The sequence below is a fragment of the Mobula hypostoma genome, chromosome 12, assembly GCF_963921235.1.
Source record: "Mobula hypostoma chromosome 12, sMobHyp1.1, whole genome shotgun sequence".
In the NCBI taxonomy this organism is placed as follows: Eukaryota; Metazoa; Chordata; class Chondrichthyes; order Myliobatiformes; family Myliobatidae; genus Mobula; species Mobula hypostoma.
The window spans coordinates 67534493-67561859 of NC_086108.1; the positions used below are offsets into that span (position 1 = coordinate 67534493).

A 27367-nucleotide genomic window follows, 5' to 3' on the forward strand; every position below is an offset into this window, starting at 1 on the left:
TTCCAGTAAAAAAATTTCCCTCCCCCTCCTCTCTTCTTCTATTCCCCAGTGTGGTCTCTTACTTCTTCTCACCTGCCTATCACCTCCCCCGGGGTCCTGTTCTCCCATGGTTCCAGGTTAAGACGGCGCTACCAAACGCATGCAGCAGTTCAAAGGGCAAAAACAATGACTAAAAATATTACTAGTAGCACCTTTTCTGAAGTAAATTGTGGTAAATTATCACCGCAAACAATGAAGAGATGAGTGGAGGTGAAGCAAATTCGAGGGATGAACTGTGCTGGTACATTGCAGAATCAACGCAGATAGAGAGAGTCATTTGGAGACGTCAGGGCAGAGGAGTTCCAGTGCCTGTACAATTGGCCCGGGTGTGAAGTCGAATCACTCTGGGTGCCGAGCAGATTTGGAGAAATCAAGAGCGGCTTCGGATTGGGCAGCGAAATCTGGGCCCGGAGGGAGTTGCTGGATGGCATGGTCTAGACACAGTGCACTTCACTATGCCGGGGCCAGGTCCTAGCGCGAGATATGATTCATTTTTGGACAATTTAAATGCCAGCCCAGATAGACTGGAAAGACATCATTCACTTTTCCCCAATGTTCACTCCTCTCTCCAAGGGGCTGAGGCTATGAAGTCTGCCCTGGTTGCTGTGCTCTGTGCCAGCTAATATGATGAACCATAGGAGTAGGAGTAGGCTTTGGGGCCTACTCCGGGGTTTAGATCTAAAGATTCATTTAGGCTCGCAATGTTGTTGCTCGCTTCTATTGATTGCATAATTTGTATTTCACCCCCTCCCCGTTCCCTTTCTCTGTGCATTGGTTGTTGGTCTTTATTTTATTGTTTTAATGGCTGCCTGTAAGCAAACAAATCTCAGGGTTGTATAATTTATACATTCTTTGATGATAAATGTACTTTGAAACTTTGGTCCACTAGCCTCTTCTACTAGATTCCTTCTTCTCCAACCCTTTGCCTACCCACCTGGCCTCACCTATCAACGCCTAGCTATCCTTCTTTCCCTGTGTCCACCTTTTTATTCTGGCGCCTTCCCTCTTCCTTTCCAGTCCTGATGAAGGGTCCCGACCAGAAACGTCGACTGTTTATTAATTTCCATAGTTACTGCCTGACGAGCTGAGTTCCTTCAGCATTTTGTGTGTGTTGCTATCACGGCAATGTCTCCCTGGAAACAGAATGAGATCGAACCGGCCAATTACGACAATTAACCAGTTAGCAATATAGTATTCCACATTTATTTTTTGCAGGGAACTGGTTATCCATGCAAAAGTAATCATCTGTATTCACGCATTTGGTAAAGCTCATGGCAATAAACATGAAGGGATCCGAAGGCACGGCGGTGTCAGGAATGGGTTATTTACCACGCCGGACCACGAAGTGGGAACCTCAGTTACAAGCCTCTGCTGCGCTGGGGACCGGGTTCCCGTGCTGAACGCTTCCGGAGTCGGTAAATGGCGATCCCGTGGAGCGTACGGCTGCGGCAGTTTGCAACGTAAGTATCGGCGTGGGAGTCAGTGGAACGGCGGCGGGGTACAGCGGTAACGGATTGTGCAGGCGCAGATCGGACTCAGCGCTGGAAATGAAGAATATTAGTCACAGTAGTGCACAAAGTCAGAGAGCCACCGGGACTCTGGCCTGCTGCTGAGGGCATCGAATCGGGAGGTGTTGGGGATGGGGGGGATGAAAAGTCTTTTTGCGGCACGATCCTTGGAGTTAAACTTCATCTCCTGCTTCTGCCATGTATTTGAATCCTTTGTTGAAGTTATGCTCTCGGGTCAATTGCAATTGATCTTTAAAACACCCTCCACATGCCAGGTGTAGATGTGCCTCAATTGTATACTCTTCCAATGAAGTTCATCCTTATCTGAAAACTTAAGGATTTGTTTTAGATTAGATTAGATATTAGATTCAACTTTATTGTCATTGTGCCGAGTACAGATACAAAGCCAATGAAATGCATTTAGCACTGACCAGAAATGCAAACAATAGTGTTATTTACAAAATAACTGCAAAATAAGTGATTTGTGATCACTAGCAAGAGAAAATCTGCAGATGCTGTGTGTTGTGATTACTTTTTCCTAAGCATTCACCCATTGACGAGTCTGTCACCTGACTATGCTCCTGTATAGCCCCTCCTCTAGTTGAACTATCTATTCACTGAGAAGAAACCCTCTGGTGCACCTGACAAATTCTGCCCTGTCTAGATCTCTTGCCTCTGTCTACATGGGGTAAGTTGAAGTCAGCCACTACAACAACCCTGTTACTTTAGCTCCTTTCCCTAATCTGCTTGCATATCTGTTTCACAATGTCCCAGTGGCTATTGGGGGTCTGTAGTATAATCCCATCAGAGTGATTACACCTTTCATATTTTCGAATTCTAAAGAAGTTTAGAGTAGAAAATTGAGTAATAGAAAAGTTTAATTTCATCTTATTGCAATGCTGGTAAATGTGTTTAATGAACCAAATGCCAATTCATTAAATGGTTGACTATAAAATAAATCCCCTGTGTTTATTACTTTAGATTTTAGCCCCATGTCTAGTTTGGTGCAGCAATACAGTCATAGAATTGTACAACATGGAAATGGGCCCAACAGTCTGCTGGAGGAACTCAGCAGGTTGAACAGCATTTGTGGGAGGAAAGGAATTGTTGACATTTCAGCTCAAATCTGGATGCAAAGTTTCAACCGAATAATTCCTTTCCTCTGCAGAGCTTCTCCAGAGATTGTTCCCCCAGCTTCCAGCATCTGAAGTCTTGTGTCTCATGGAAGCAGACCCTTTAGACCAACTTGTCCACGTCAACCGAGATTTCTACTTGAGTTGGACCTATTTGCCTGTCATTATCCCGTAACCCAGCCTCTACTATCCATGTACTTGTCCGATTTTAAACTTTTAAATTCTACCAACATCTGCTACTTTCTCTGGAAGCTCATTCTCCCACCTTCTGTGTGAAAAGTTGTGCCCCTTTAAACCTTTCCCTCTCACCTTAAACCAATGCCTTCTGATTTTCTACTCCCATGCCCTGGAGAACAAAACTGTTACCATTCATCTTGTGTATGCCTCTCATGATTTTATATACCTCTACAAGCTCACCCTCAGCATCATAGGCTCAAGAGAAAAAAAAAGTCACAATCTTCTTGTTACTCAAGTTCTCCAGTCCTGGTAAAGTTCTTGTGAATCTTCTCAGCATCCTTTCCAGCTTAATGTCATCCTTCCTATAGTTGGAGATGTTATACTTTGTATGGGATGTTTTACTATTATAATGTTTCAGGTTGACAAAAGTTCTGAACATTATCTTAAAGAATGTGAGTTGCTCCCAGTAATCTCAATATTTATTCTTAAACTATCGTAACGCGCTGTAAGGTTTCACTGCTAATCTAATGTTTTTTTTGTAATGTTCACTGCTGAAGTAACAGTTTCTCTGTAGCAGCAATGTTTGAGGTAAGGACGGACAACAACCGCCTAACTTATATCCTGACCTCAGTGAAACTGGATGCCACAGACCATCTGTGATCGGCAGCGTTGTCTGCCTATGATTTCAGACTGAAGTACTGGCTGGGGAGCCGGAACGTTGATGCGAATGCTTTGTTCCGACGGGTGCATGAGGGACTGGACATGGACGAGGAGTGGGAGAGCGTTCCTGCCCCTGGGGTGAAAGCCATGTGTCAGTTTGCCATCACCATGAAGGCAGAGGAAAAGGAAAGGCCAGATCAAGCAGTGGATCAATTGGGGGCTTCTGATGATGCCATACCCCAAGTTTACTGTAACCTGACAGCTCTGAAGACAAATCCGTTGCCAGAATTGAGCTCTGGGGAAGTGGCAGCTGCTCAGCGAGATGATCCGGGCATTGGCACTATTTGGTCTGCGGTTGAAAGGGGAGACATGGCTCAGGCAGAGAAGATGAAACGTGTTTCGGTGCCTCCATTACTGAAAGAATGGCCTTGGTTGGAGCTGAAGAACCAGATCTTATACTGGGACATGTCACCCCCGGACCAACCTCGGCGATGCCAGCTAGTTCTGCCCGAGAAGTATCAGAGGATTGTGTTGAAGTCACTTCATAATGGTTCTGGATATTTGGGGATGGAAAAAACCTATGGATTGCTCAGAGACCAGTTTTACTGGCCCCGAATGAAGTTGGGAGGTTGAGGAATACTGCAAGTCATGCATTCGCTGCATACAGCGGAAGACACTGCCTACGCGAGTAGCTCCCTTGTCCCATTTGCAGAGTGCGGGGCCTCTGGACCTGGTGTGTATGGATTTCCTGTCCATAAAGCCAGAGCCAGCAACATGGCGAATGTCTTAGTCATCACGGACCACTACACCAGATATGCTCAGGCTTTTCCTACCAAGGACCAGAGGGCGACTACAGTGGTAAAAGTGTTATGGGAGAAGTATTTTGTTTATTATGGCCTTCCCAGGCGGATACATAGTGACCAGGGACAGGATTTTGAGATCAGACTCGTCTATGAGTTACTGGGCATGCTTGAAGTCGAGGACCACACCCTATCACCCGCAGGGCGATCCCCAACCTGAGAGGTTTAATTGGACCTTGCTAGACATGCTTGGGACCCTGGAGATCAGCAAGAAGAGCAGGTGGAGTCAACATATTGGGCATCTGGTTCACAGTTACAACTGTACGTGAAATGAAGCTACTGGGTACTCGCCATATTATCTGATGTTTGGGTGCGAGGCGAGGTTGCCCTTTGACCTTTGCTTTGGGATTGACGAGGGTGACTTACCACCGAAGCCTTATTTGAAGTATGTGTCTGATATGAGGGGAGAGCTGAAAGGGGCTTATGAATTGGCTGGGGTCGCAGCCACCAAGCAGAATCGAGGAAATAAGAGGAAGTATGATCAAAAAGTGAGGTTCTCCCAACTCCTGCCAGGAGACCGAGTCCTCATAAGGAACTTGGGGATACCTGGAATGCACAAGTTGGCTGACTGCTGGGCGGCCACACCCTAAGTGGTGGAGCGTCAGGTGCCAAACCTACCAGTTTTCCGGGTGAAACCAGAGGAGGGGAATGGTCCTGTCAAGATACTCCACCGGATCCACCTGTTGCCCCTGGGACGAGAGGTACAGGTAGACCCAGAGCCCGACTTGGAGCCTACACCTAGTAAGAGGACTCTGCGAAAATGTGGGGCGACTGCAGGGCCCACAGCAGGAGAAGCTGGGCTGGGCCCCGTCCATGAGAGGGATACTGATTCGGAGGATGATGATCTGGATGTGTGGTACATGCTGCTGTTCGCTAACTCCCCATTGACTGAGGCAGAGACTCCTGGCCCTTCTTCCACTGAGTCAGGTGAAGTGGAGGGGTGCTATCTGTGGGCAGCCTGGGTTACAGCAGGACCCTGAAGGAGAGAAAGCGGTGCCTGGACACGGGATAGGGGGCTCCGAGTGGCAGGGGGACATGAGTGATAGATCGGGAGGGAGGACTCGCCAAGTAGACCCGAAGAATCTACAGTCGCGTCTGAGCCTGAAGAGTTGGGTGAGGAGGTATGGAGGTCTCAGAGAATTAGGAGACCACCGGATAGGTTGGCTTATGTGGCGACTGGGGAACAGGGCGTGATCCCTACTGTTTTGGGGAGCTAGGTCACTGCCTTTTGCACCTGGATTGGGCTTTGTGTTTTGCAGGAAGGGTTGGCGAACTATCTCAATGTCATGAGGACATGACTAAATTTGGTTGGGGGAGAGTGTAATGCGCTGTAAGGGTTCACTGCTAATGTAATGGTTTGTTTCTAATGTTCACTGCTGAAGTAACAGTTTCTCTGTAGCAGCAATGTTTGGGTTGTGGCTGGAAATAACAGGATTATGGATGCTTGTTAGCCAATCAGGATTTTGTTGCCCTGTCTGGTGAATCTGGAAGCAGTTGATTTTGCGGGCTTTTGCCAGAGAGAGAGAGAGAGAGAGAGAGATGAACAAGAGGTGAATGGAGAGAGTTGGTAGACCGCCGGACAGGGTCTCTACTAACTACATTGTCAAAGGAAGAGTTAAAAAGCTTAATTGTTTAATTGCATATTGTGTACTGTTATTTTGGGGTACTGATTTGTTACGGGACACATCGCGCAGCATCCACCCAAACGAGAGTTCTTAAGTTTGGCCGGGCAGGGAGTTATCACCCCCTATATTAAGCTACTAGGCGAAGCGAGTGTTACAATAATATTAAATGGACTATTTATCTAGTCCTTACTGGATTATGGTAGCTTGCTTTGCACTAATTGTCTGCTATGAGATAACGTGCACTTTGAAAGCACTTTACCATATTATGCTGTGGGATGTCATTGAGTAATTCAGCACAGAACTGAAACTTTTAGCCATCATGTCATGCTCATATCTATACTAATTCCACTTACCACCACTTGGCCTATAGCCTACTAAAGTTATGAGGCAGAGCAAATTGGTACGTAAGTGCAAGCCTATTATTTCCCAAAGGAGTATTAGAAAAATTATGACTGTTTGGTAACACTGTCTGTTTTGGTATAATCAAAGGAGCAGAACAGAATTTCATTTCAGAAGTCAATTATAACTTTGTCAGTTCAATAAATACTTAAATCTAAAACTTCATCATGATAGAAGTTCTCAGTCGGGCTTGGATATAATGAAGTTTGTGGTTAAAGTTTTTGGGTAATATTTAAATTTTTTTGACAATTTTTTTTTTTACATAGTTTCTTACAGCTAAATGCTTCTGAAAGGTTGCTTCCTGCCACATGTCCTTGGCAAAATCTGCCCAAACGAAACAATTCAAATAGAACGTCAGTAGTTCGCATTGGAAGGCAGGTCTACGCCAGGATGTATCCTGTTCTGCTGGTTCGACCTGATGGTTCTACTATCAATATCCGATACAAGGAGCCCAAAAGAATTATCACTGTAAGGATTTACCAATTAATGTTTAACTTGAATTAAGTTCTTTTATAAGTTGTTACATACCTCATGGGTATCTTGTGACTGTCTTATGACCATGAGGTAATTGAGTAACTTGTGAGCATGATGTAATGGTCTTATGATGGTGGGGTGATTTAATTTTCCCGCCAGTGTGAGGTCACGTGATGACATGTTCCCAATAGGTGTTAAGGGAAACCCTGTTGTGACGCAGCTAGTTTTCAGTTTAGTTCGTCAGTTACTCCGTTATGCTGCGTACTCTGGACCACATCTGGACCCGACCAGCGAGGCCCACCACGTTCCGGGAGACCTGCGGTCTGCTACTGTGCCGGAGCGCTTGGAGACACGGCCCATTCCGACCAGCACCTCTCCGGAGCAGACGACCACACAGAAGAGACGGCGGAGACCTCAAGGTGCCCCAGACACTTCCCCGGAGCGACCACCGTAAAGCCCTGTTGGTGGCCATCCAGTTGCCGGAAGTGAGGCCTCCGCCGCCAACCTCGGAAATTGAGCCCAAGGCTCGGCTGGAGCGGAGGCCTCCATAACCATGACTCGACTTACGGACTTGTTTCAGCCAGGAGCCCAGCCATCCGGGATTAAGTGTTGGCTTTGGCGCCCAACCCAATCGACAGCCTGGGCCCCCGGCAGCTGGAAATGGCAGCGGAGCCTCCCCTGTTACTTGGCCCGACCCGGAGCGCACGATGAGGCAACCGGCCAATTGATTCCCGCGGGACGCATCCACCAACATCAAAGAGCTGACAACAACACACTGCATCGATGGAGTTCTGGATAGATGCACTACTTACCGAGGAAGCGTGGGAAAAGAGCTGGGCTGCTGGTCAGATTGAAGCTGAGGGGCTTCAGGGTCCCTATGCCCACCATCCTACTAGCTAATATGCAAGCCATAGAGAACAAGGTGGATGATCTTAAAGGGAGACTCACCTACTGCAGGGAGATGCAGAACTGCTGTGTATTCTGTTTCACCGAGACCTGGCTCTCCCCTGCCACCCCTGACTGTGCCGTCCGACTGGAGGGATTTTCGATCCATCGGATGGACAGCACGGTGGTGTCTGCCTACTGATCAACACTGGGTGGTGCTCTGACACAGTGGGACTGACAAGCTCCTGCAGCCTGGACCTGGAACACCTGTCAGTAAAATGTCATCCCTACTATCCGCCATGGGAATTCACCTCGGTCATACTGACAGCGGTCTACATTCCCCCCAGGCAAACGTGAAGTGTGCTCTGAACCTACTGTATGCCAGCATCAGTGAACTTGAGACCAGGTATCCGGAGGTTTTGCTCATTACAGCCAGGGACTTTAACCAGGCCAACCTCAGAAAGGCGCTGCCGAAGTTATACCAACATGTCTCCTGCCCCACTAGAGGCCCGAATATACTTGACCACTGCTACACAGCAGTCAAGGATGCCTACCGTTCCGTCCCACGACCTCACTTCAGAAAATCGGACCATCAAACCGTACTCCTCCCGGCTTACAAACAGAAACTGAAGCGGGAGGTCACGGTGTCAAAAGTAGTGTCGCGTTGGAGGAGGAAACGGATGAGGTCCTCTGTGACTGCTTTGAATCGGTGGACTGGTTAGTATTCAAGGACTCGGCAGCTAACCTCGATGGGTATGCCTCAGCTGTCACGGACTTTATTTGGAAATGCACGAAGGACTGTGTGTCTCGCAAGACGATCCGGGTATTCACTGACCAGAAACCTTGGATGAATTATGAGGTCAAGTCCCTTTTTAAGGCTGGAGCTGCAGCTTTTAGGTCTGGGGATACCAGTCGTTACATAGAATCCAGGCGTGAACTCCGGAAAGCCATTAAGGGCGCCAAGATGCAATATCGAGCCAAGTTGGAAGCCCAGGCTAACCAAAGGGATGCTAGTAGACTATAGCAGGGTCTAAATGAGATCACTGGGCGCAAAGAAAAGGCTGGGAATGTCAATAACCGTGGCGCTTCTCTTCCTGACGAACTTAACATATTCTATGCGGGATTCGATCAGAAGTGGAGCGTCCCGCTCCCTCCGGATGAACCGGACCTGGTGGCATCGAGATTCATCGTCACTGAGGAGGACGTTAGAAGGGTCTTCCTGAAGATAAATCCAAGGAAGGCAACGGGCCCAGATGGCGTCCCAGGACGGGTTCTCTGGGCCTGTGCAAGCGGCTAGCTGGAGTGTTTGCTGACATCTTCAGCTGCTCCTTGCTTCAGTCTAAGATCCCCTCGTGTTTTAAGAAGGCAACGATAATCCCAGTGCCGAAGAAGAGCAAGGTGGCATGCCTGAATGACTATCGACCTGTGGCTCTGACATCAATTGCTATGAAGTGCTTCGAAAGATTGGTTATGGTACACATCAACCACAGCCTACCGGTCAACCTCGATGCTTTGCAATTCGCATACCGGAGCAACAGGTCAATGGCAGATGCCATCTCTCTGGACCTACATTCCTCCTTAGAACACCAGGAGAATAAAGACGCATACGTAAGGCTCCTTTTCATTGACTACAGCTCTGCCTTTAATACCATCATTCCAAATAAATGGATTCCTAAGCTCCAGAACCTGGGCCTTAGCACTCAGATCTGCAGCTGGATCTTCAACTTCCTCACAGACAGGACCCAGGCTGTAAAAATAGGGGACAGGCTCTCCTCTACAATCACTCTGAGCACCGGTGCCCCACGAGGCTGTGTACTCAGCCCCCTGCTGTACTCACTGTACACCCATGAATGTGTAGCCAAGTTTCCATCAAACTCGATATATAAGTTTGCTGATGACACAACAATTGTAGGCCATATCTCGGGTAATGATGAGTTTGAGTACAGAGAGGAAATTAAGAACCTGGTGTCATGGTGCGAAGACAATAACCTATCCCTCAACGTCAGTAAGACGAAAGAATTGGTTGTTCACTTCAGAAGGAGTAGCGGACCACACGACCCAATTTACATCGGTGGTGCACAAGTGGAACAGGTCAAAAGCTTTAAGTTCCTCGGGGTCAATATCACAAATGACCTGACTTGGTCCAAACAAGCAGAGTTCACTGCCAAGAAGGCCCACCAGCGCCTTTACTTCCTGAGAAAACTAAAGAAATTTGGCCTGTCCCCTAAAACCCTCACGAATTTTTATAGATGCACCGTAGAAAGCATTCTTCTTGGGTGCATCACGACCGGGTATGGAAGTCCAAGACGGAAAGAAGCTGCAGAAGATTGTGAACACGGTGCAGCACATCACACAAACCAATCTTCCGTCTGTGGACTCACTTTACACCGCACGCTGTCGGAGCAGTGCTGCCAGGATAATCAAGGACACGACCCACCCAGCCAACACACTTTTCATCCCTCTTCCCTCCGGGAGAAGGTTCAGGAGCTTGAAGACTCGTACGGCCAGATTTGGGAACAGCTTCTTTCCAACTGTGATAAGACTGCTAAACAGATCCTGACCCGGATCTGGGCCGTACCCTCCAAATATCCGGACCTGCCTCTCAGTTTTTTTGCACTACCTTACTTCCTATTTTTCTATTTTCTATTTATGATTTATAATTTAAATTTTTAATATTTACTAATTTTAACTATTTTTAATATTTAATATTTGTAATCCAGGGAGTGTGAAGCGCAGAATCAAATATCGCTGTGATGATTGTACGTTCTAGTACCAATTGTTTGGCGACAATAAAGTATAAAGTATTCGTCTCATGGCGCAGTTTCGTTTTAAAGTGGAGTTCTACTTTCTATTGTAAGGTAAAATCATTGTGCCAGCAGTTTCACCAGTTGCTGCCAGCTTTGGTGTATCTTTGATTTACCTTTACAGTAGTATTGGAAAGTGAAGACCTTACTAAAGTACGGGAATTTGAAGGATCGAATGAAGTTTGAGTCGTTTGGCGGTTTTATAAAGGATCGACCTTATTGAGTCTTTGTTCAGAAATAGTGACCTGTATCTGAGATAACTCCTGCAAGAACAGGGAAGTTTGTGCAGTGTTCACTTGCCAGAAAAAGGTCAGTTCCTTTAAGCCATTTTATTTCCTTCATCGTGAGTCCTTTGGAGAATCAGCAGTAACGTCACGTCTTTGAAGAAATCCGTTTCCAGAGAAGTCTCTCCTTATTGACTGTGTAAGTCACTTGGACTTTCGAATTTACCATTTTAAGACTGCGTTCAAATTTACCACTTTAAGAATTGTTTTCAAGTTTACCCTTTTAAGAACTGTTCCAGAGTTGCCGTATAGCAGTTAACTTCCGGTTAAGTTAGTTGTTTGAATACTTTTCTCTATTGTTGAGCAGAGTTTAATAAATGTTTGTTTATAAAACTTGACTCAATTCTACATACATTGTTGTTGATGCCGTAACAAAGTAGTATAAAGTTTAGAAGAGTTTCATCATATTTCCAAGAAATATATGCTAGAACACACTAAAATAGGAACAGGGGTCGTGCCACCAGGCCCCCACCATTTTATGTGAACGTGACTGATCTGTGCTGGCCTCGATTTCTCTTCTGCACCATTTCTCCAAAACCCAGTATTCTGCAATCTAAAAATTATTTCTTGGCCTCTACTCTAAATACCCCTGATTATCCAGCTTCCAGCTGGGGCAGAGATTTCCAGAGATTTACCAACCTCCAAGAGGAAAAAAATGTAAAGTTTATTTCAGTTTTAAATGACTGGCCCCTTATCATGTTGTTATCACCTCTTTGCTTGAGACTCTCCTACTAGTGTGATAAGGTACCATGAGTCCATACTTCTGTTTCTTTCATTAGGGCATTTTCACAGTTTTTAACTTAACTAATTTAATTTTTTAATTAATATTACTTGAAGTTAAATGTCCTCTTTAAACTGATGTTTTTTTTTAATAGATCAGTGTTGTTAGTTTAATATAATCTTGAGACTGGGCACTATAAAGTAAAAGGGATGAGTGCAAGTGCCTGTGAAGATAATGAATTTTCTTAAAATATATAATTTATCATTTATATTGTGTTGTTTTCCTACCTCCATGCATTCCAAAACCTGGATATGGAATGAGCTGTGGGCAGGATAGTCCATTGAGAAGACAGATAGGCTGGTGAAATGGAAAGATGAGATTTAATTGTGAGGAATATTGGTAGGAAGACTGAAGAGGAAGTGTAAGCCAGAAAGCACAATTCTAAATGGGATGTAAGGACAAAAGGGGTTCAAGGTGAGATGTGTATTTTTCTTTGAAAATGCAAGGGTTGGTAAAGAAGATGCATGTATTTATACATTCTTACTTCATGGGTTTCTAGGTTCTTCAGTTTTCTCCTACATACATAGGTTGTTAGGATTAATTGATTATTTTCAATTCCCCTAGTAGTGGTAGGTGTTAGGAGAATTGCGAAGGAGTTGATGGGTATGTGGGAGGGAATAATTACTAGGAAATAAATTAGAGGAGTGGGATTGCTCTGAGAGACGGGTGTAATAGCTTCTGTGAAGAATATTTTGACACAAAATATATCCTCTGTCCATTCACATATGCTTGTAAGTACATTATGACTATTGTTGTGACACAGGTATTGGGTTGTTTGCCATAATTTTGAGAATACTCTGAAAATGATTTGTTACAGATGCCAGTGGATGTTTCTCTTCTACCAGAAGCTGAACGGAAAGCAAGAATGCGCAAACGTGGCCCCAAAAAAGTCAAAGTAAAAGAGGAGCAATTTGAAGATGAATTTAAAGTTGAAGATTACAGCAAATTCTGGAAGAAAAAATAATCTTCAGATTGTTGGGATTTGGAAAGGCAAAGCGATTAGTGAAAGACTTGACATGTCAACAGCACTAGAATGGCAGATTGACAGTGCTCATATATCATATATAAGTCTCAATACATTTATTGATGATTTAGTGAACTTTGTATTTCTATATGAGCTTGGGGAATAAAGCAATGGATTCTTATTGTATTTCTAGACCAGCTGCTAGGAGAAATGTTTTTGAATATTAACAAAATGTTGTCCTCCAACTATCATATGCCAGCTTAGATTCCTTCCCCTCCCCCCACCTTCTTATTGTGATTTCTGCACCCTTCCTTTCCGGTACTGATGAAGGGTTTCAGGTTTCAGCCTGAAATGTCGACGACTGTCTACTCCCAACCATTGATGTTGCCCGACTTGCTGAGTTCCTCCAGCATTTTGTGCACATTGCTCAAGATTTCCTGCGTCTGTAAAATCTCTTTTGTGGGCCCAAAACGTGTAATACTCCAAGTGCATTCTGACCAATACTGTATAAAGCCACAGCATTACAGCCTCGTGTTTATGTAATATTTCTTTCTATGCCTTTTCTGTCTACATTATAAGAATTTGACATGCATGTATTTTGATAAATTGCTCAGTGCCACAAAGAACTAGTTAAATTGGCTTGAGCGTTATGTTAAACGTTTACAATGTTATTAGGCCATTTAACTGAAATATTACAGTTAATTTCATTTTATTATCCTAGAGATAGAACAATATGTATAACAATCACAATCTTAGTAAATGAACGAATAATAGTTTTGGTACTAAGATTACAGTCTCATACTTTGTGATCTGTTGTATGTTGCTTTACTCGGATAGAAACAGTTATAGAAGAGTGGGAAGAAATCAGCTAGTCAGGCAGCATCTGTGGAAGAAGAAACCAGTCAATGTTTTAGGTCAGTGACCTGACCCTTCCCCAGCATCACATCAGTTCTGAGGAAGAGTTGCTGATCCAAAGCATTGACTGGTTTCTCCTACTTATGTTCCTTAACTCAGAGTTCTTCCAGCATTTCTGTACTTTTTTGCCTTGGATTCTAACATCAGCAGTGTTCCTTGTTTTCTTTTACTAGGACAGGAGAGTGCTGTGAATGCTCTGGCCTCATTAACATAAATCATGCCACATTTAAAACAGAAGTATGAGTTTGTTTTAACACCGACAATGCGACAAAAATGGAAGGGTGGAAAATTAATTATATGGATAAGTTATCTACATAGTTCATTTGCAGTTTAAAAAAGGCCAAAGAATGCCAAAGTTTACACATGCTATAGAATATATGATGGTAAAAATATGGAAATTGAATTGAGTATTATGTCTGCAACTGGTCTCTCATTAAAGTTTGGAGAATATTTGAATGAATGTCAATATTTGTTATCACACTGCTTTGATTACTTAAACAAGCTCAAAACATTGTGAAATAGGAAATAAAAATTGTACCCCAAAAGACTTTGATTTGTAATATCTACTTAAACATAGATTTATTGCAGTTTTAAAAATACAAATTTAGAATAGTGCTTATAAAATATTGATTGTTGAAGTAAGAAATATGTAAATGCCCTTTATTGCCAGTTAAACTATCAAAACTGCCGAACTGAACTAATACCATTCTGCATTTGGCTCATATCCCTCTAAACCTTCCCTTCTAAATGCCTTTTAAATGTCATCATTGTACCTGTTTACCACTTCCTTTGGCAGCTTGTTCCATTTATTGCCACATTCTGTACTGTGTGTGGGGAGGGGAGGAAGTTGCCCTCAGGTACCTGTTAACTCTTTCCCTGCTCAAGATAACAAAAATCCTGACAAGTGCTGGGAGGAGGCTGGCTTGCTAAAGATGCTGAGAAAAACAGAACAAAAGTGCAATGAAAAAGAGCACGAGATTGACACCCAGTGAAAGCATAGCTGAGACAGCTTTCTAGCAATATGCTTTGGATATGAGAAACAGTATTAATAAAATAGTGTTTGGAAACAGCCATTCTCTGAAAGGACAACTTGATGAGGAAAGTAGAAACAGGCATCTTAACTGAAAGAAAATGTGTTTTGTTTACCCATTCACGAGGGAATCTGCAGATGCTGGAAATCCAAAGCAGCACGTGAAATGCTGGAGGAACTCAGCAGATCAGGCAGTATCTAAAGAGTAAACAGTTGACGTTTTGGACCAAGAGCCCTAATCAGGGCTATTGAGCAGTAGTATCAAAACTAAGCCCTCTAGTTTTGGGCTCCCGTGTGGAAAAGACTGGCTACTTAATTCATCTGTGCTCTTCATGAGATAATAAGCTCTATAAAGTCATCCCTTGGCCTCCTACACTCCAGAGTAAAAAGTTCTAGCCTTCACAGCCTCTCATAAACCCAAGCCCTCCAGTACAAATAATATTCTCGAGCATTTTTGCAGTCTCATCGATTCAGAAATCGCTTCTTTCCCTCTGCCATCAGATTTCTGAATGGACATTGAACCCATGAACACTACCTCATGACTTTTTTGCACTACTTATTTAACTTTTTAAGTATATATATTACTGTATTTTACCATTTTTATTAAGTATTGTAATGTACTGTGGCATAACAAATTTTGGGCTATATGCTAGTGATATTAATTCTAATTCTGTAAGATGACATCCCAACTCCTGTACTCAATACAGTGAAGAACACCAGACACCACCTTCACCATGCCCTCTTCCTGTGTTGCCACTTACAAGAACTATGCAGCTGCACTCCTCGGTCTTTCTGTTCTATAACACTCCACAAAGCCCTGCCATTTACTGTGTTAAGTCTGGCCCTGGTTCTTACTAAAATGCAAAACCTCACATATACCTGAATTAAATTCCATCTGCCATTCCTCAGTTCCCTAACCAATTGATCAAGACCCTGTTGTGATTTTAACTAACCTTCACTGTCCACTATACCACCGATTTTGGAGTCGTCCGCAAACTTACATGATTTGGAGAACGAGCAGATTCAGACTTGCATGATTGTTTGTCTTAGTAGTTTGATGATGGCATCTGAAAAGTAACAATTCCTGAAAGATTCATAAATTTAATTAGTCTCAATTTTAGTTTTGCTTCAAGCTAAACTAAAAAATATTTTTAAACTAGTTTCCTGTCATCATCTGAAACTGCATCAGATCCATGTTAATAGGGAGTTGTTTTGCTTGACAGCAATGTACAACTAAAACAATGGGCTTTTCATGAGAAACTTGAATTTTGGTATGGTCATCCAACAAGAAGCTTAGCAGATTAATAAAACAAAAGTGATTGCTACATCTTGGCAATGACTGTAACACCTTACTTCAATATGTTAATAATTAAATGTGTCCAAAGTTCAATTTCAAAAGAACACGGCTTACAAAATTCAATAGTGAGACTACAGAATGGAACCGACTCCCAGAGTTTCGAGAATATTTGCTTTGGAGATACCAGATATAATTGTGGTTGTTATTTACTTTGTGTTTGTTATGTGTGTTGGAATATGGGTGAGTGCAGAGTACTTTGGAACAAGCAGTTCTCAAAATGTGATAGTTGTACCCTTGAACTGTGACGTTTTTAGAGTTGATGTTTAAATATCTTCCACTTGATGTTTATACTTTTCAACTTGAACTTCTTATCACCTCTGAAGTTTAAAAACCCTTTGATGTATTTTGATATGTCAGTATAGTACAATATGGTTATAAACAAACTGCAACAGTTACTAATTTAGAATAACTAAGTAACATAATTAGTTGCCTGAAATAACATTAATTTTGCCTAAATTTGTCTTTTCTTATAACTTTAGCTCTCTTATTTTTATTGGTATATATTATTTCAATGACATGCGTAAAATCAATTGCTGACTGCCAAACTTCTGTTCTCAAAACTTGCTACGTTGTTAGTGATTACATATGGATTGCATTTAAAAGTTTGAACCAAAGTTAATCTTTATGTTACAATACGCTGAAAATTAAGCTTGTGAAAATTTCATTAATTGAACTATGCTGGAATTAATGCAAAATATGAGAAACAGATTACAATAATTTTTGCTGAGTAAGTTAATGCCTGCTGGTTATTTCTTGGCTCATTTGATTAAACTAAAATTTAAAGAAATATAAAACCAAGTATGAATTTAGAAAGCTAAAGAAATGCTGTAATAACATTGATTTGAAACAGTTCATGATTTCTGAATATAAAATCTTAAGTGTGTTCCAAAGGCCTTGGTGCCTACAGTTTATTTTTAACTGGTCTATAGTTCCTTTTCATTTTGGACTTTGATTAAGAGAATTGACATTCAAATCTTTCTATATTAGTCGTCTATGAGAGCCAACCGGAACACTGTGGGAGGATATTTCCTTGCAGGAAAATCTATGACATGGTGGCCTGTAAGTTCATAAATATAATTATTTTTCTGAAGTAGGTTAATATTGGTTGTGGATTAGTACAGTGTTCAATCAGTGACAGTATTGTGCATTTTGTCTTGCTAAATGTTACTATTTTTCCAAAGTTTCAAAGAGCATTTATTATCAAAGAATGTATAAATTATACAACCTTGAGATTTGTTTGCTTCCAGCCAGTAAGCAACAAATCTCGAGATTTTTAACACTTAATCAAAAAATAGCATGAACATTGACTTCTCAAACTTCCACTAATGCCCCACCTCCCCCTCGTACCCCATCTGTGATTTATTTGTATACACACGTTTTTTTCTCTCTCTCCTTTTTCTCCCTCTGTCCCTCTGAATATACCCCCTGCCCATCCTCTGGTCCCCCCCCCTTTTTTTTCTACCTAGGCATCCTGTCCCATGATCCTCTCATATCCCTTTTGCCAATCAACTGTCCAGCTCTTGGCTCCATCCCTCCCCCTCCTGTCTTCTCCTATCATTTCGGATCTCCCCCTCCCCCTCCCATTTTCAAATCTCTTGCTAGCTCCTCTTTCAGTTAGTCCTGATGAAGGGTCTCAGCCCAGAACGTCGACTGTGCCTCTTCCTAGAGAAGCTGCCTGGCCTGCTGCGTTCACCAGCAACTTTTATGTGTTTTGCTAACTTTTATGTGCAGTTTTGTCAAGGATTTTCTCAAATTTTAGAGGAGACCATTCAGCTATCATGCTTGTTCCAGATTATTCCCATTCACTGTTCTTTCCCCATAGTGAATGTAATATTTGAATTCCTGGACCATAAGATACAGAGTAGAATTAGGCCATTCAGCCCATCAAGTCTGCTCTGCCATTTCATTCATAGGTGACTTATACCTGTCAAACCCATTGTCCTGTCTTCTCGTAACCTTAGAAACTCTTACTACTCGAGAGCCTATCAACTTCTGCTTTAAATATAAGACCATAAGACATAGGAGCAGAATTAGGCCATCTGGCCCATCGAGTCTGCCACTCAATCATGGCTGATCCTTTTTTTCTATCTCCTCCTCAACCCCAGTTCCTGGCCTTCTCCCCATAACCTTTGATACCATGTCCAATCAAGCACCTATCAATCTCTGCCTTAAATACACTCAATGGCCTGGCCACCACAGCTGTATGTGGCAACAAATTCCACAAATTCACCACCCTTTGGCTAAAGAAATTTCTATGCATCTCTGTTTTGAAAGGACACACCTCTATCCTGAGGCTGCGCCCTCTTGTCCTAGACTCTCCCACCATGGGAAACATCATTTCCACATCTACTCTGTCTAGGAGGCCATTCACCATTCAAAAGGTTTCAATGAGACTCCCCCCCCCCCCCATTCTTCTGAACTTCAGTGAGTACAGACACAGAGCCATCAAACATTCCTTGTATGATAACCCTTTCATTCCTGGAATCATCCTGTGAACCTCCTTTGGACCCTCTCCAATGCCAGCACATCTTTTCTAAGATGAGGGGCCCAAAACTGTTCACAATACTTAAGGCGAGGCCTTACCAGTGCCTTATAAAACCTCAGTATCACATCCTTGCTCTTGTATTCTAGACCTCTTGAAATTAATGTCAACATGGTATTTTCCTTCCTTACCACTGACTCAACCTGCAAGTTAACCTTCGGGGTGTTCTGCACAAGGACTCCCAAGTCCCTCTGCATCCCAGATTCCTGTATTTTCTCCCCATTACAAAATTGTCTGCACATTTATTTCTACTACCAAAGTGCATGACCATGCATTTTCCAACATTATATTTAATTTGCTACTTTCTTACCCATTCTCCTGATCTGTCTAAGTCCTGCATCCTACCTGTATCCTCAACACTACCTGCCCCTCCACCAATCTTCGTATCATCTGCAAACTTGGCAACAAAGCCATCTATTCCATCATCTAAATCATTTATATGCAGCATTAAAAAGAAGTGGTCCCAACACCGACCCCTGCGGAACATCACTAGTCACTGGCAGCCAACCAGAAAAGGATCCTTTTATTTCTACTCGCTGCCTCCTACCAATCAGCCAATGCTTTAAATGTGTTAGTAACTTTACTGCAATACCATGGGCTCTTAACTTGGTCAGTAGCCTCATGTGTGGCACATTGTCAAAGGCCTTCTGAAAGTCCAAATATACAACATCCACTACATCCCCTTTATCTATCCTACTTGTAATCTCTTCAAAGAATTCTAACAGTTTGTCAGGCAGGATTTTCCCTGCTGACTTTGTACTATCTTGTCCTGTGTCACAAAATACTCCATCACCTCATCCTTAACAATTGACCCTTAACATCTTCTTGACCACTGAGGTCAGGCTAACTGGTCTGTAATATCCTTTCTTAAAGAATGGAGTAACATTTGCAACTTCCCAGTCCCCTGGCACCATGCCAGAATCCAATAATTTTTGAAAGATCATTTCTAATGCCACCACAATCTCTAACGCTGCCTCTTTCAGAACCCTAGGTTGCAGTTCCTCTGGTCCAGGTGATTTATGTACCTTTAGGCCTTTCAGCTTTTTGAGCACCTTCTCTCTTGCATCCACTTCTCTTCCTTCACACACTACAACATCAGGCACACTGCTCGTGTCTTCCATAGTGAATACTCATTTAGTACATCAGCCATCTCCTTGTCCCCTGTTATTATTTCTCCTGCCTCATTTTCTAGTGGTCCTATATCCACTCTCATTTCTCTTTTATTTTTAACATACTTGAAGAAACTTTCACTATCCACTTTGATATTATCTGCTAGCTTGCTTTCATATTTCATCTTTTCTCCTCTAATGATTTTTTTTAGTTGCTCTCTGTAGGTTTTTAAAAACTTCCCAATCCTCCATCTTCTCAGTAATTTTTGCTTTGATGTATGTCGTTTCTTTTGCTTTTACAATAGCTTTGACTTTCCTTGTCAGCCACGATTGTACTATTTTACTATTTGAATATTTCTTCATTTTTGAAATACACGTGCCCTGCACCTTCCTCATTTTTACCAGAAACACATGCCATTGCTGCTTGTTGACATACCTGCCAGCAGCTCCTTCCAATTTAGTTTGACCAATTCCTCTGTCTTACAACTGTAATTTCCCTTACTCCATTGAAGTACTGCTACATCAGACTTTACTTTCCTCCTGTCAAATTTACCAGTGGCTTGGCCTCGAAAGCCACCTGTAGCAATGAACTCCACAGATTCTCCTTTTTCAGGCTAAAGAAATTCCCCCTCATATCTGTTCCAAGGGGACATCCTTGTATCTTGAGGCTGTGCCCTTCAGTCCTCTGGCATCAGTCCCTTTTATAGGGAGGAGATTCTCCCTCCCCACTTTACATTCTGGGATGCATCTCTTCCACTTCTGAGCATCCCCATTCTGTTAAATAGTTCCTTTATTTTTAATGAATTCAATATTGCTATTGCCCCCTCCATTATTACAGCATTGGTAGCATCATCTTGATTTACTAAAGGTGTACATAATGTTGTCATACCAGACTTCAGCCAAGCCCTCTGTTTCAACAATATGATTTTTGTCTTTAATCTCTTCTTTTTGTCTAGATTTTTGTCTCTAATCACTGGTTTACTCTTAAGATATTTATGGATGACTTTTCTTTTGTGTTAAGTAGTTTTATGCTAACTCTTTGCTCCTCTTTTTAAATCATCAATGTAGTTGCCTATACTAAACTTTATTCTCTACTGCATAATGAAACCTTTTTAAACCTAATTCAGTTTTAATCTGACCTTGATCTTTTTTTACCCATCTCTTCAGCCCTTTGCCCTAAACAGGATTAACTTTAATGTTGCATTTAATGAAATGAATTGCCGCAAGCCATAGAATATTATTAAACAAAATGAGGAGCCACATATTTGCATTGGCCTAATCATTTGTAAGGTCAATGCTTATTGCTCATAATTGTCCATGAACTGAGTGGTCTTCAAAACTGCTCAGTTCATGGACAATAATAAACAAGACTCAACAGCATGCAATGAATCTGGAGTTGCATCTAAGCCAGAGATTGTAAGATTATCTTTAATAAAGCATATTAGGGAAAACTAGTACAACAATCTGATTGTTTCATGAGCACTATTTCCAGATTATTTTAATTCACTTGTGGTTAAGTTCCTATCTGCCCTGTGGGGATTTGATCTTGACGCTCTATATTCCAAGTCAAACAATTAATAGTTTTGCTATGGCATTGCAGTCCTCAAGGTATTAGAATAGATGTCCAAGTGCTTGTCTGAGAGAAATATTTAATGTAGTGCTTTCCACAAAGAGTAAAACAGCAGTGTATTTTACACAGGGAATTCCGGAATAGCAGTCTCAGCCATGTTGTTAGTTTTCTACTGTATGTATTATGTGCAACTTGCCTACCTTACATTAGACTGTCTGATATTTGTTTAGCTGGTCCTACATATTTCTGACCGATTCTTTGCTGCTATTTAGCTCTCTTTAATGCCTACACCATGTTTTACTTCTTTAATATTTTATCACAATGTTCATCCCCTGGCAGAATAATTTAAACCCTTTTCAGTTAATGTTTCATTTTCTGCAAGTATTCAAATTCAAGTTCAGTTTGTTGTCATTCATGAGTACACATGCATACAGCCAAATGAAACAACATCCTTCCAGGCCAAGGTGCACAACGCAGCACACATAACTCATGCACAACACAGAAAGTAATATTGCCACAAATAAATTAACAATTAATAAGGTGAATAAGGTAATATCATGAAAATTAAAAAGTAAACAGTATTATGCTGCTGGCGCTTCATACGTAATAAGACCTGAGTGGTGGCAGGGAGTTCAGTAGTCTTACAGCCTGGGGGAAGAAGCTGTTTCCTACCCTAACACTTCTTGTCCGAATGCTATGGTACTTTCTGCCTGATGGTAGGAGGTCAAAGACATTGTTGGATAGATGGGAGGGATCACTGACAATGCTAAGGGCCCTGCATGTGCGGCAGTCCTGCCAAATATCTCTAATGGGTGGAAGAGGGACCCTGATGATCTCTGCAGTATTGGTCCCATCCACAATACCCTTCAGCCTCAAACATGGTCACATTGCCCCAGCTATCTGAAAAACTCCCAGAAACACTTTCCTTTCACCAATCAATTATTCCTCCTAATGCTATATTCACTTATGCACAGTCTGAGAATTGTCTTGAGGTAACTACCTTAAAAGTCATGCTTTTTAACTCACCTGCTAATTCCTGAAAATTTTAATGTAGAACTTCAGAACTTCCGAACTTCCTTTCCGTAACATTATGTCCTGTGTAGGTCACTGCATCTGGGTATATTGGGGGTTCACCCTTGTAACATTCTAATAATGCCCTGACTACTTCATGTTAGCTGCCAAAAAAAAATAAACATGGCTAACTGATAAAAAAAAACTGGAAGAGATATTACTGCTATCTCAAAGTCTCTTAAAAAATAGTTTTATTTTTATGCTTCCTTTGATTGGCAGACTGTTTATAAAGCCTGCTGCTTTCTAGACCAGACTTTAGTTTGAAGCTGCTTCATCAGTTAGGCAAATCAAAGAACTTTTAGTTGTTTATTTGCTTGCCCATACCCGAATCAGGTTTATTATTATTTGTTTTTCTGTTATGAAGTTTACAAGATCAAATAGTTATAAAAGCTAGAAATAATGACATTAGCTCTACTGTCTTCATGATAATGATGATAAAATGCACAGGGGTAAATTAATACAGGAAACCTTATCTTCATACTAAAGAAAATAGAAAATACCAGTAAATGTTTATATTAGTTGGATAAATGCTTAAGAGTTGTAATCGAATAATTGAATAATGATACATTTCCACAATGATGCAAGTCACAAGGAAATGCATATATAATGACATGTTTAACACTGGAACCAGTGCAGCATCTTGATTTTATCTGTTTTTACTTCGTGAACAGATTGGGGCTTCTCTAATGTCCAGTAATGTTGGGAGTGGCCTGTTTATCGGTCTGGCAGGCACTGGAGCTGCAGGAGGCATTGCTGTTGGTGGTTTTGAATGGAATGTAGGTTTGGTTGATAGATTTACAAAATGCACACAAAATTGAATTCATAAACAACATATACTTTTAAATTAATCTATCATCCATTGTATTCTTGATCTTAGTTCAAAATCTATTCATCGAAATTTCAATTTAAATTTTAAATCAATTGCTCTTTCTAAACATTAGCGGCTACAAAATAAAATCAACAAATCTTACAGTAATAAATCTTTGAATTTATTCATCACTGCACCCTTGTCATGATATAATGTTTATTTGAATGTGAATTAATTACTCTATTGGAAGGACAATATTTTCACCTAGTACGGTGTTACTTGCATTGAAGAATGTGCAAACAAATCAAAATGGGATTAGAATGTCTTTACCTTGATTTTCTTGTAGGTCCTAGTACAAAATCCATGGAAAATAACAAAAATAATTATTTCAACCTAATATTCAAAGTACAGCTTATATATAAAAACATTTTGTTAATACACAAATGCTCATTCAAGCTTATTTAAATGACATATATTCAGTGGCCACTTTATTAGGTACAGCAAGCATCTGTGTCCAAGTGTAAATATGATGGATGCCACATTTAAAGTAGAAACCTGTAGTTTACTAATTGCTGACAGCTTGGAGTTCTGCTTTGGATAATCCCACCTCTGAGAAAACAGGCCGGAAGATAAAATATATTTTAAAATAATCAAGGGGTTTTATAGGATGAATAGTGTGCTGTATAATATGGGACTACTTTATGTTATAGGGACAAGTTGTTGCATGCGCTATTAGGCACGTATTGATCTGTACGTGTGTGTTCAGTTCGGTTTCAGTCAGTAAAGAGCCCTGTTAACTTAGCTCCTCTCTCCAGCGTTTTTATTTATAGCTTTGTTGTGTAACCCGGCCACTTACACAACAAATTGGCGACGAGGTTAATGAACCTACATCATATCGGAGCGTCGTGTTTTAATTGTTAATGACACTCAAAGAAGAGCACAAGGTAGGAGCCAAGGTAGAGCGAGGCTGCAAGTCCGAAACAAAGTGGGAGCACAGCTGGGGTCGGGAACGTCGGGAGACCAAGAGACACAGTTGGAACCGCAGCATGTCCAGGCGAGACAACAGCCAGCGCTGAACCCCAGGGACTGAGGGTCTGCCTGCCCCAGAAGGGAGATAAAAAGAAGCGACACACACAATAGATGGAGTGCACTCGTGGCGCTAGCAAAAAGGTGACCTGAGTCAAAAAAAAAGGGAGAACAGGGCTAAATTAACATAACAAAGATGGCGATGATTGGAACCATTACAGCATTTGATAGTAGCATTGAAGACTGGGCAACTTACATTGAAAGAGTGGAGTTACGTTGTGAGGCTAATGGTGTTATTGATGAAAAGAAAGACAGTGTTTTACTCAGTATTATGGGAGCAAAAACATACGGCCTGCTACGGTGCTTGTTAACCCCTGAGAAGGCAGCTGACAAAACGTTCAAGCAAATAGTAGACACTCTCCAACAGCATTTAAGCTCCAAACCATGGGTCATGGCTGAAAGATTTAAATTTCACAATCAGAATCAGAGCAAAAATGAAAGCATTTCTGAATATTGTGCAAATTATCAGAATATTGTCAATTTGGAGTGGGTCTATCGGATGCATTGAGGGACAGGTTAGTGTGTGGCATGCACTGTGAAACCACACAGAAGAACAGAAGAAGCTCCTGTGTGAAAAAGACCTTACATTCGAGAAAGTGCCAAACACCTCAATATAAACTGAAACAGTGGCACGGGGTGCTTCCGAGATACAACGAAAATCTCTGGAATATGCCACAAATAAAATGTCACTGAACAGAAATGAAGGAAAGAAATGTTACCATTGTGGGAACATGTCATATGACCCTGATGACTGTTGGTTTAAAGACAAAGAATGCAGAAACTGTGGCAAACAGGGCCACATTGGCAGAGTATGCAAAGCCAGTAAATAGCAGAAAAAGGACAAAATACAGAGAGAGAAGAAACCCCAGAAAGGAAAGCACAACAATGTACACAAAATGGAAGAAAGCAGTTCTGATGAAAATGACTCAGACAAAAATGAATTGTCTTGTCTGCAACTTCACAGCGTGAAAGAGGCAGATGATTGAAGAGTAATAAGGATCACTCCACAAGTGGCAGGTGTGAGACTGAAAATAGAGTTGGACACAGGCTTAGCTTTAACAATGATCTCTGTACATGACTACAAACGACTATTTTTTCACATACCTCTGAAATGAACTAAACTACTGCTAAAGACTTACACAGGACAGAAAGAGCGTCACAAAGGTAAAATTAAAGTGACAGTGACCTACGGAGACAAAACACAGCAGCTGAACCTCTATGTACTGGAAAATGGAGGGCCACCATTGTTGGGACGTGAATGGCTCAGGAAAATCCACTGGGATTGGCACACCATCAAGGCACTAGTTGTGTCAGCAAAGGAGGGCAGCTCGGCGGGGAAGATGTCCGCAGCTCTCCTCTCACCTATTGTCAACTATTACAATGACAAGGAGGAGCTAGACAGCATCGACAATGAGGACGAACACAGTATCTGTGGCCGTGACTCAGATGAAGAGGATGCAAGGGAGACAGATATTGCCAATAAGCAGGATGATGAAGACTATCTGGAAGTAAAAGAGCAGATGTACCAGGAGAAATTGACATCTCTCAAAAGGCAGCTACAGCAGTTACAGGAAGGCAGTTTGCAGGAGTATCAGAAAGGGATGAAGAAACTAGATCAACAATACAAGGAAAGAATACGAAATGCAGAGCTTTTTCTGCAACTGGAGACAAAACAAGTGGAAAGGAAATATATTAAAAAGAAGAAAGCAGCAGTGAAGGAATTTGAAGATAAAAAGATTGAGTTAGAAGAAAGAAAAAATGATTGAGAATGAGAGGCTAACAATGGAACTCACAGGAGATTCTTTGGAGGTAAAGCCAATAATGACCAGGAAACTAAGGAGGAGACCTAATGACCCTGTTCCAATTACAGACAAAAGACGAAAACCTGCACCTGCACAGCTAAATTAACAGATGAACAGATAAAGGAAGATCTGTGAACTCTAAATAAGCTTAAATCTCTGAAAAGACCAGCATCTCTGTCTTCTCCTGAACAATTTCCTTGGGAAAGATCCATGAAAATTGAGCATCCTTTAAAAACTCTTGGACAGAATCAATTCCATTCAAACAGAACAGCTTTCGCACAAGGTAAATCTTGAACCAATCATTTCCTCTATTGAGAATCATACACTTAATCCTTTGCAGGGAAGTTTCTTTTGCACATACATAGTTTGAATCCTCAGCCTATGTGTCTTGTTTTGCTCAAAGAAGTTGGGAAACAGCATCAAAACAGAGGCCAATTCTGGCAACAAATTGTAAGGTTTCTATTGTATTTTCACACTTGTGCTGAATGTGCATCTGAAGGAATTCTCCCTTTTGAGCCAGGTAAGCAATCTTTTCTTGCACTGTGCACAACTGGGATTTTTCATACATAGAATCCTCCAAACAATTCAGAAACAGTGCATAGAATTCAGTCTCATTTTCTTGACCACGATTTGTTTTTTGAACTTCAGACAGATAGCACTGCAGGTAATCCTTAATATCAGCGAAACTGTACTTTAGCAGCAGCTTAAGAATAACGGAACGAACAACAGGATTTCGATCAACTGCTTCATCAAACAGCGAAAGATTACTAGCAAAGTGCTGAACTTTCTGTGAGTCATTGGATTGCCTCGACTTTTAAATAACGAGCAGAGACAGCAGATCACCAACCACTTCTTTTTTGGTGGCAAGTCATTTTTGAAGCAGACCATGGAAACCAAAGCTACAAAAAATATATCACACCTCTTGCGAAATATAGCTAATTTTGCTACAGCTTCACTTATTTCTTCTGTTACTGCCGGTACATAATCATCATCTGGAGAAGTACCGCACCGTGGGCAGAGTCCTCCCCCAGAGACTTGCGTTATAAATGGGTCTTAGACCAATCATAAAAAAAAGGCTTGTTATAATTTTATATTATTATGTTACTTTGTTATAATTTGATATTATTAAGTTACTAAGTAAACAATTGGTAGGCATTTGTATGTTAAAGGTAAACATATTTGTTTAGCGTAGTGCCCCAGTAAAAAAAAGTTGATAGACTATTAAAATACAAGTGGAGGAGTGTACTGTATAATATGGGACAACTTTATGTTGTAGGGACATGTTGTTGCATGCGCTAATAGGCGCGTATTGATCTGTACGTGTGTGCTCAGTTCAGTTTCGGTCAGTAAAGATCCCTGTTAACTTAGCTCCCGTCTCCAGCGTTTTTATTTATAGCTTTGTTGTGTAACCCGGCCACATACACAGCAAGTATGAACAGCCATATTTTACTTCTTTATTCTGACAAAAATTGCTTTAAATTGTG

The 27367-nt window shown here is 41.6% G+C and overlaps 2 protein-coding genes and 1 long non-coding RNA gene across 5 annotated transcripts in view; 2 read left to right on the plus strand and 1 right to left on the minus strand.

The window, feature by feature from the left end:
• LOC134354885 (uncharacterized) overlaps nucleotides 1-22841 on the minus strand; it is a 113968-nt gene extending 91127 nt beyond the window's left edge. Inside the window, exons 1-2 of the long non-coding RNA XR_010019920.1 lie at nucleotides 22143-22841; nucleotides 15540-15622 (exon numbers count right to left, since the gene is read on the minus strand). This is a non-coding gene — a long non-coding RNA (uncharacterized LOC134354885). The remainder of the gene's footprint in view (nucleotides 1-15539; nucleotides 15623-22142) is intronic.
• On the plus strand, nucleotides 1353-14054 carry mrpl55 (mitochondrial ribosomal protein L55). Of its 2 annotated transcripts, none has more exons than XM_063064310.1 (3): nucleotides 1353-1499; nucleotides 6668-6869; nucleotides 12447-14049. In XM_063064310.1, the coding sequence occupies exons 1-3, from the start codon at nucleotides 1459-1461 to the stop codon at nucleotides 12591-12593; spliced, it is 390 nt and encodes a 129-aa protein (XP_062920380.1). In that variant the 5' UTR covers nucleotides 1353-1458; the 3' UTR covers nucleotides 12594-14049. The 2 variants fall into 2 exon arrangements, with proteins under 2 accessions (XP_062920380.1, XP_062920381.1); XM_063064311.1 differs by lacking the exon at nucleotides 1353-1499 and adding an exon at nucleotides 2216-2235 and having other exon boundaries at nucleotides 12447-14054.
• The window catches only part of slc5a9 (solute carrier family 5 member 9), a 51981-nt gene continuing 40413 nt past the window's right edge, over nucleotides 15800-27367 (plus strand). Inside the window, exons 1-3 of one of the 2 annotated variants that reach the window (XM_063064308.1) lie at nucleotides 15800-16075; nucleotides 16883-16954; nucleotides 22859-22963. In XM_063064308.1, the coding sequence (XP_062920378.1) occupies nucleotides 15974-16075; nucleotides 16883-16954; nucleotides 22859-22963 (279 nt within the window). In that variant the 5' untranslated portion in view covers nucleotides 15800-15973. Of the gene's footprint in view, nucleotides 16076-16168; nucleotides 16248-16882; nucleotides 16955-22858; nucleotides 22964-27367 lie in introns of those variants that run through there. The other variant, XM_063064309.1, reaches the window with a different exon arrangement.

What these genes read in the sequence shown, in the direction of transcription:
- mrpl55 (XM_063064310.1), top strand. Translation starts at nt 1,459, where the DNA reads ATGGCGATCCCGTGGAGCGTACGGCTGCGGCAGTTTGCAAC. An exon ending in CGGCTGCGGCAGTTTGCAAC is followed by an intron (nt 1,500 to 6,667) that starts GTAAGTATCGGC and finishes TTTTTTACATAG; the next exon opens with TTTCTTACAGCTAAATGCTT. An exon ending in AGCCCAAAAGAATTATCACT is followed by an intron (nt 6,870 to 12,446) that starts GTAAGGATTTAC and finishes GATTTGTTACAG; the next exon opens with ATGCCAGTGGATGTTTCTCT.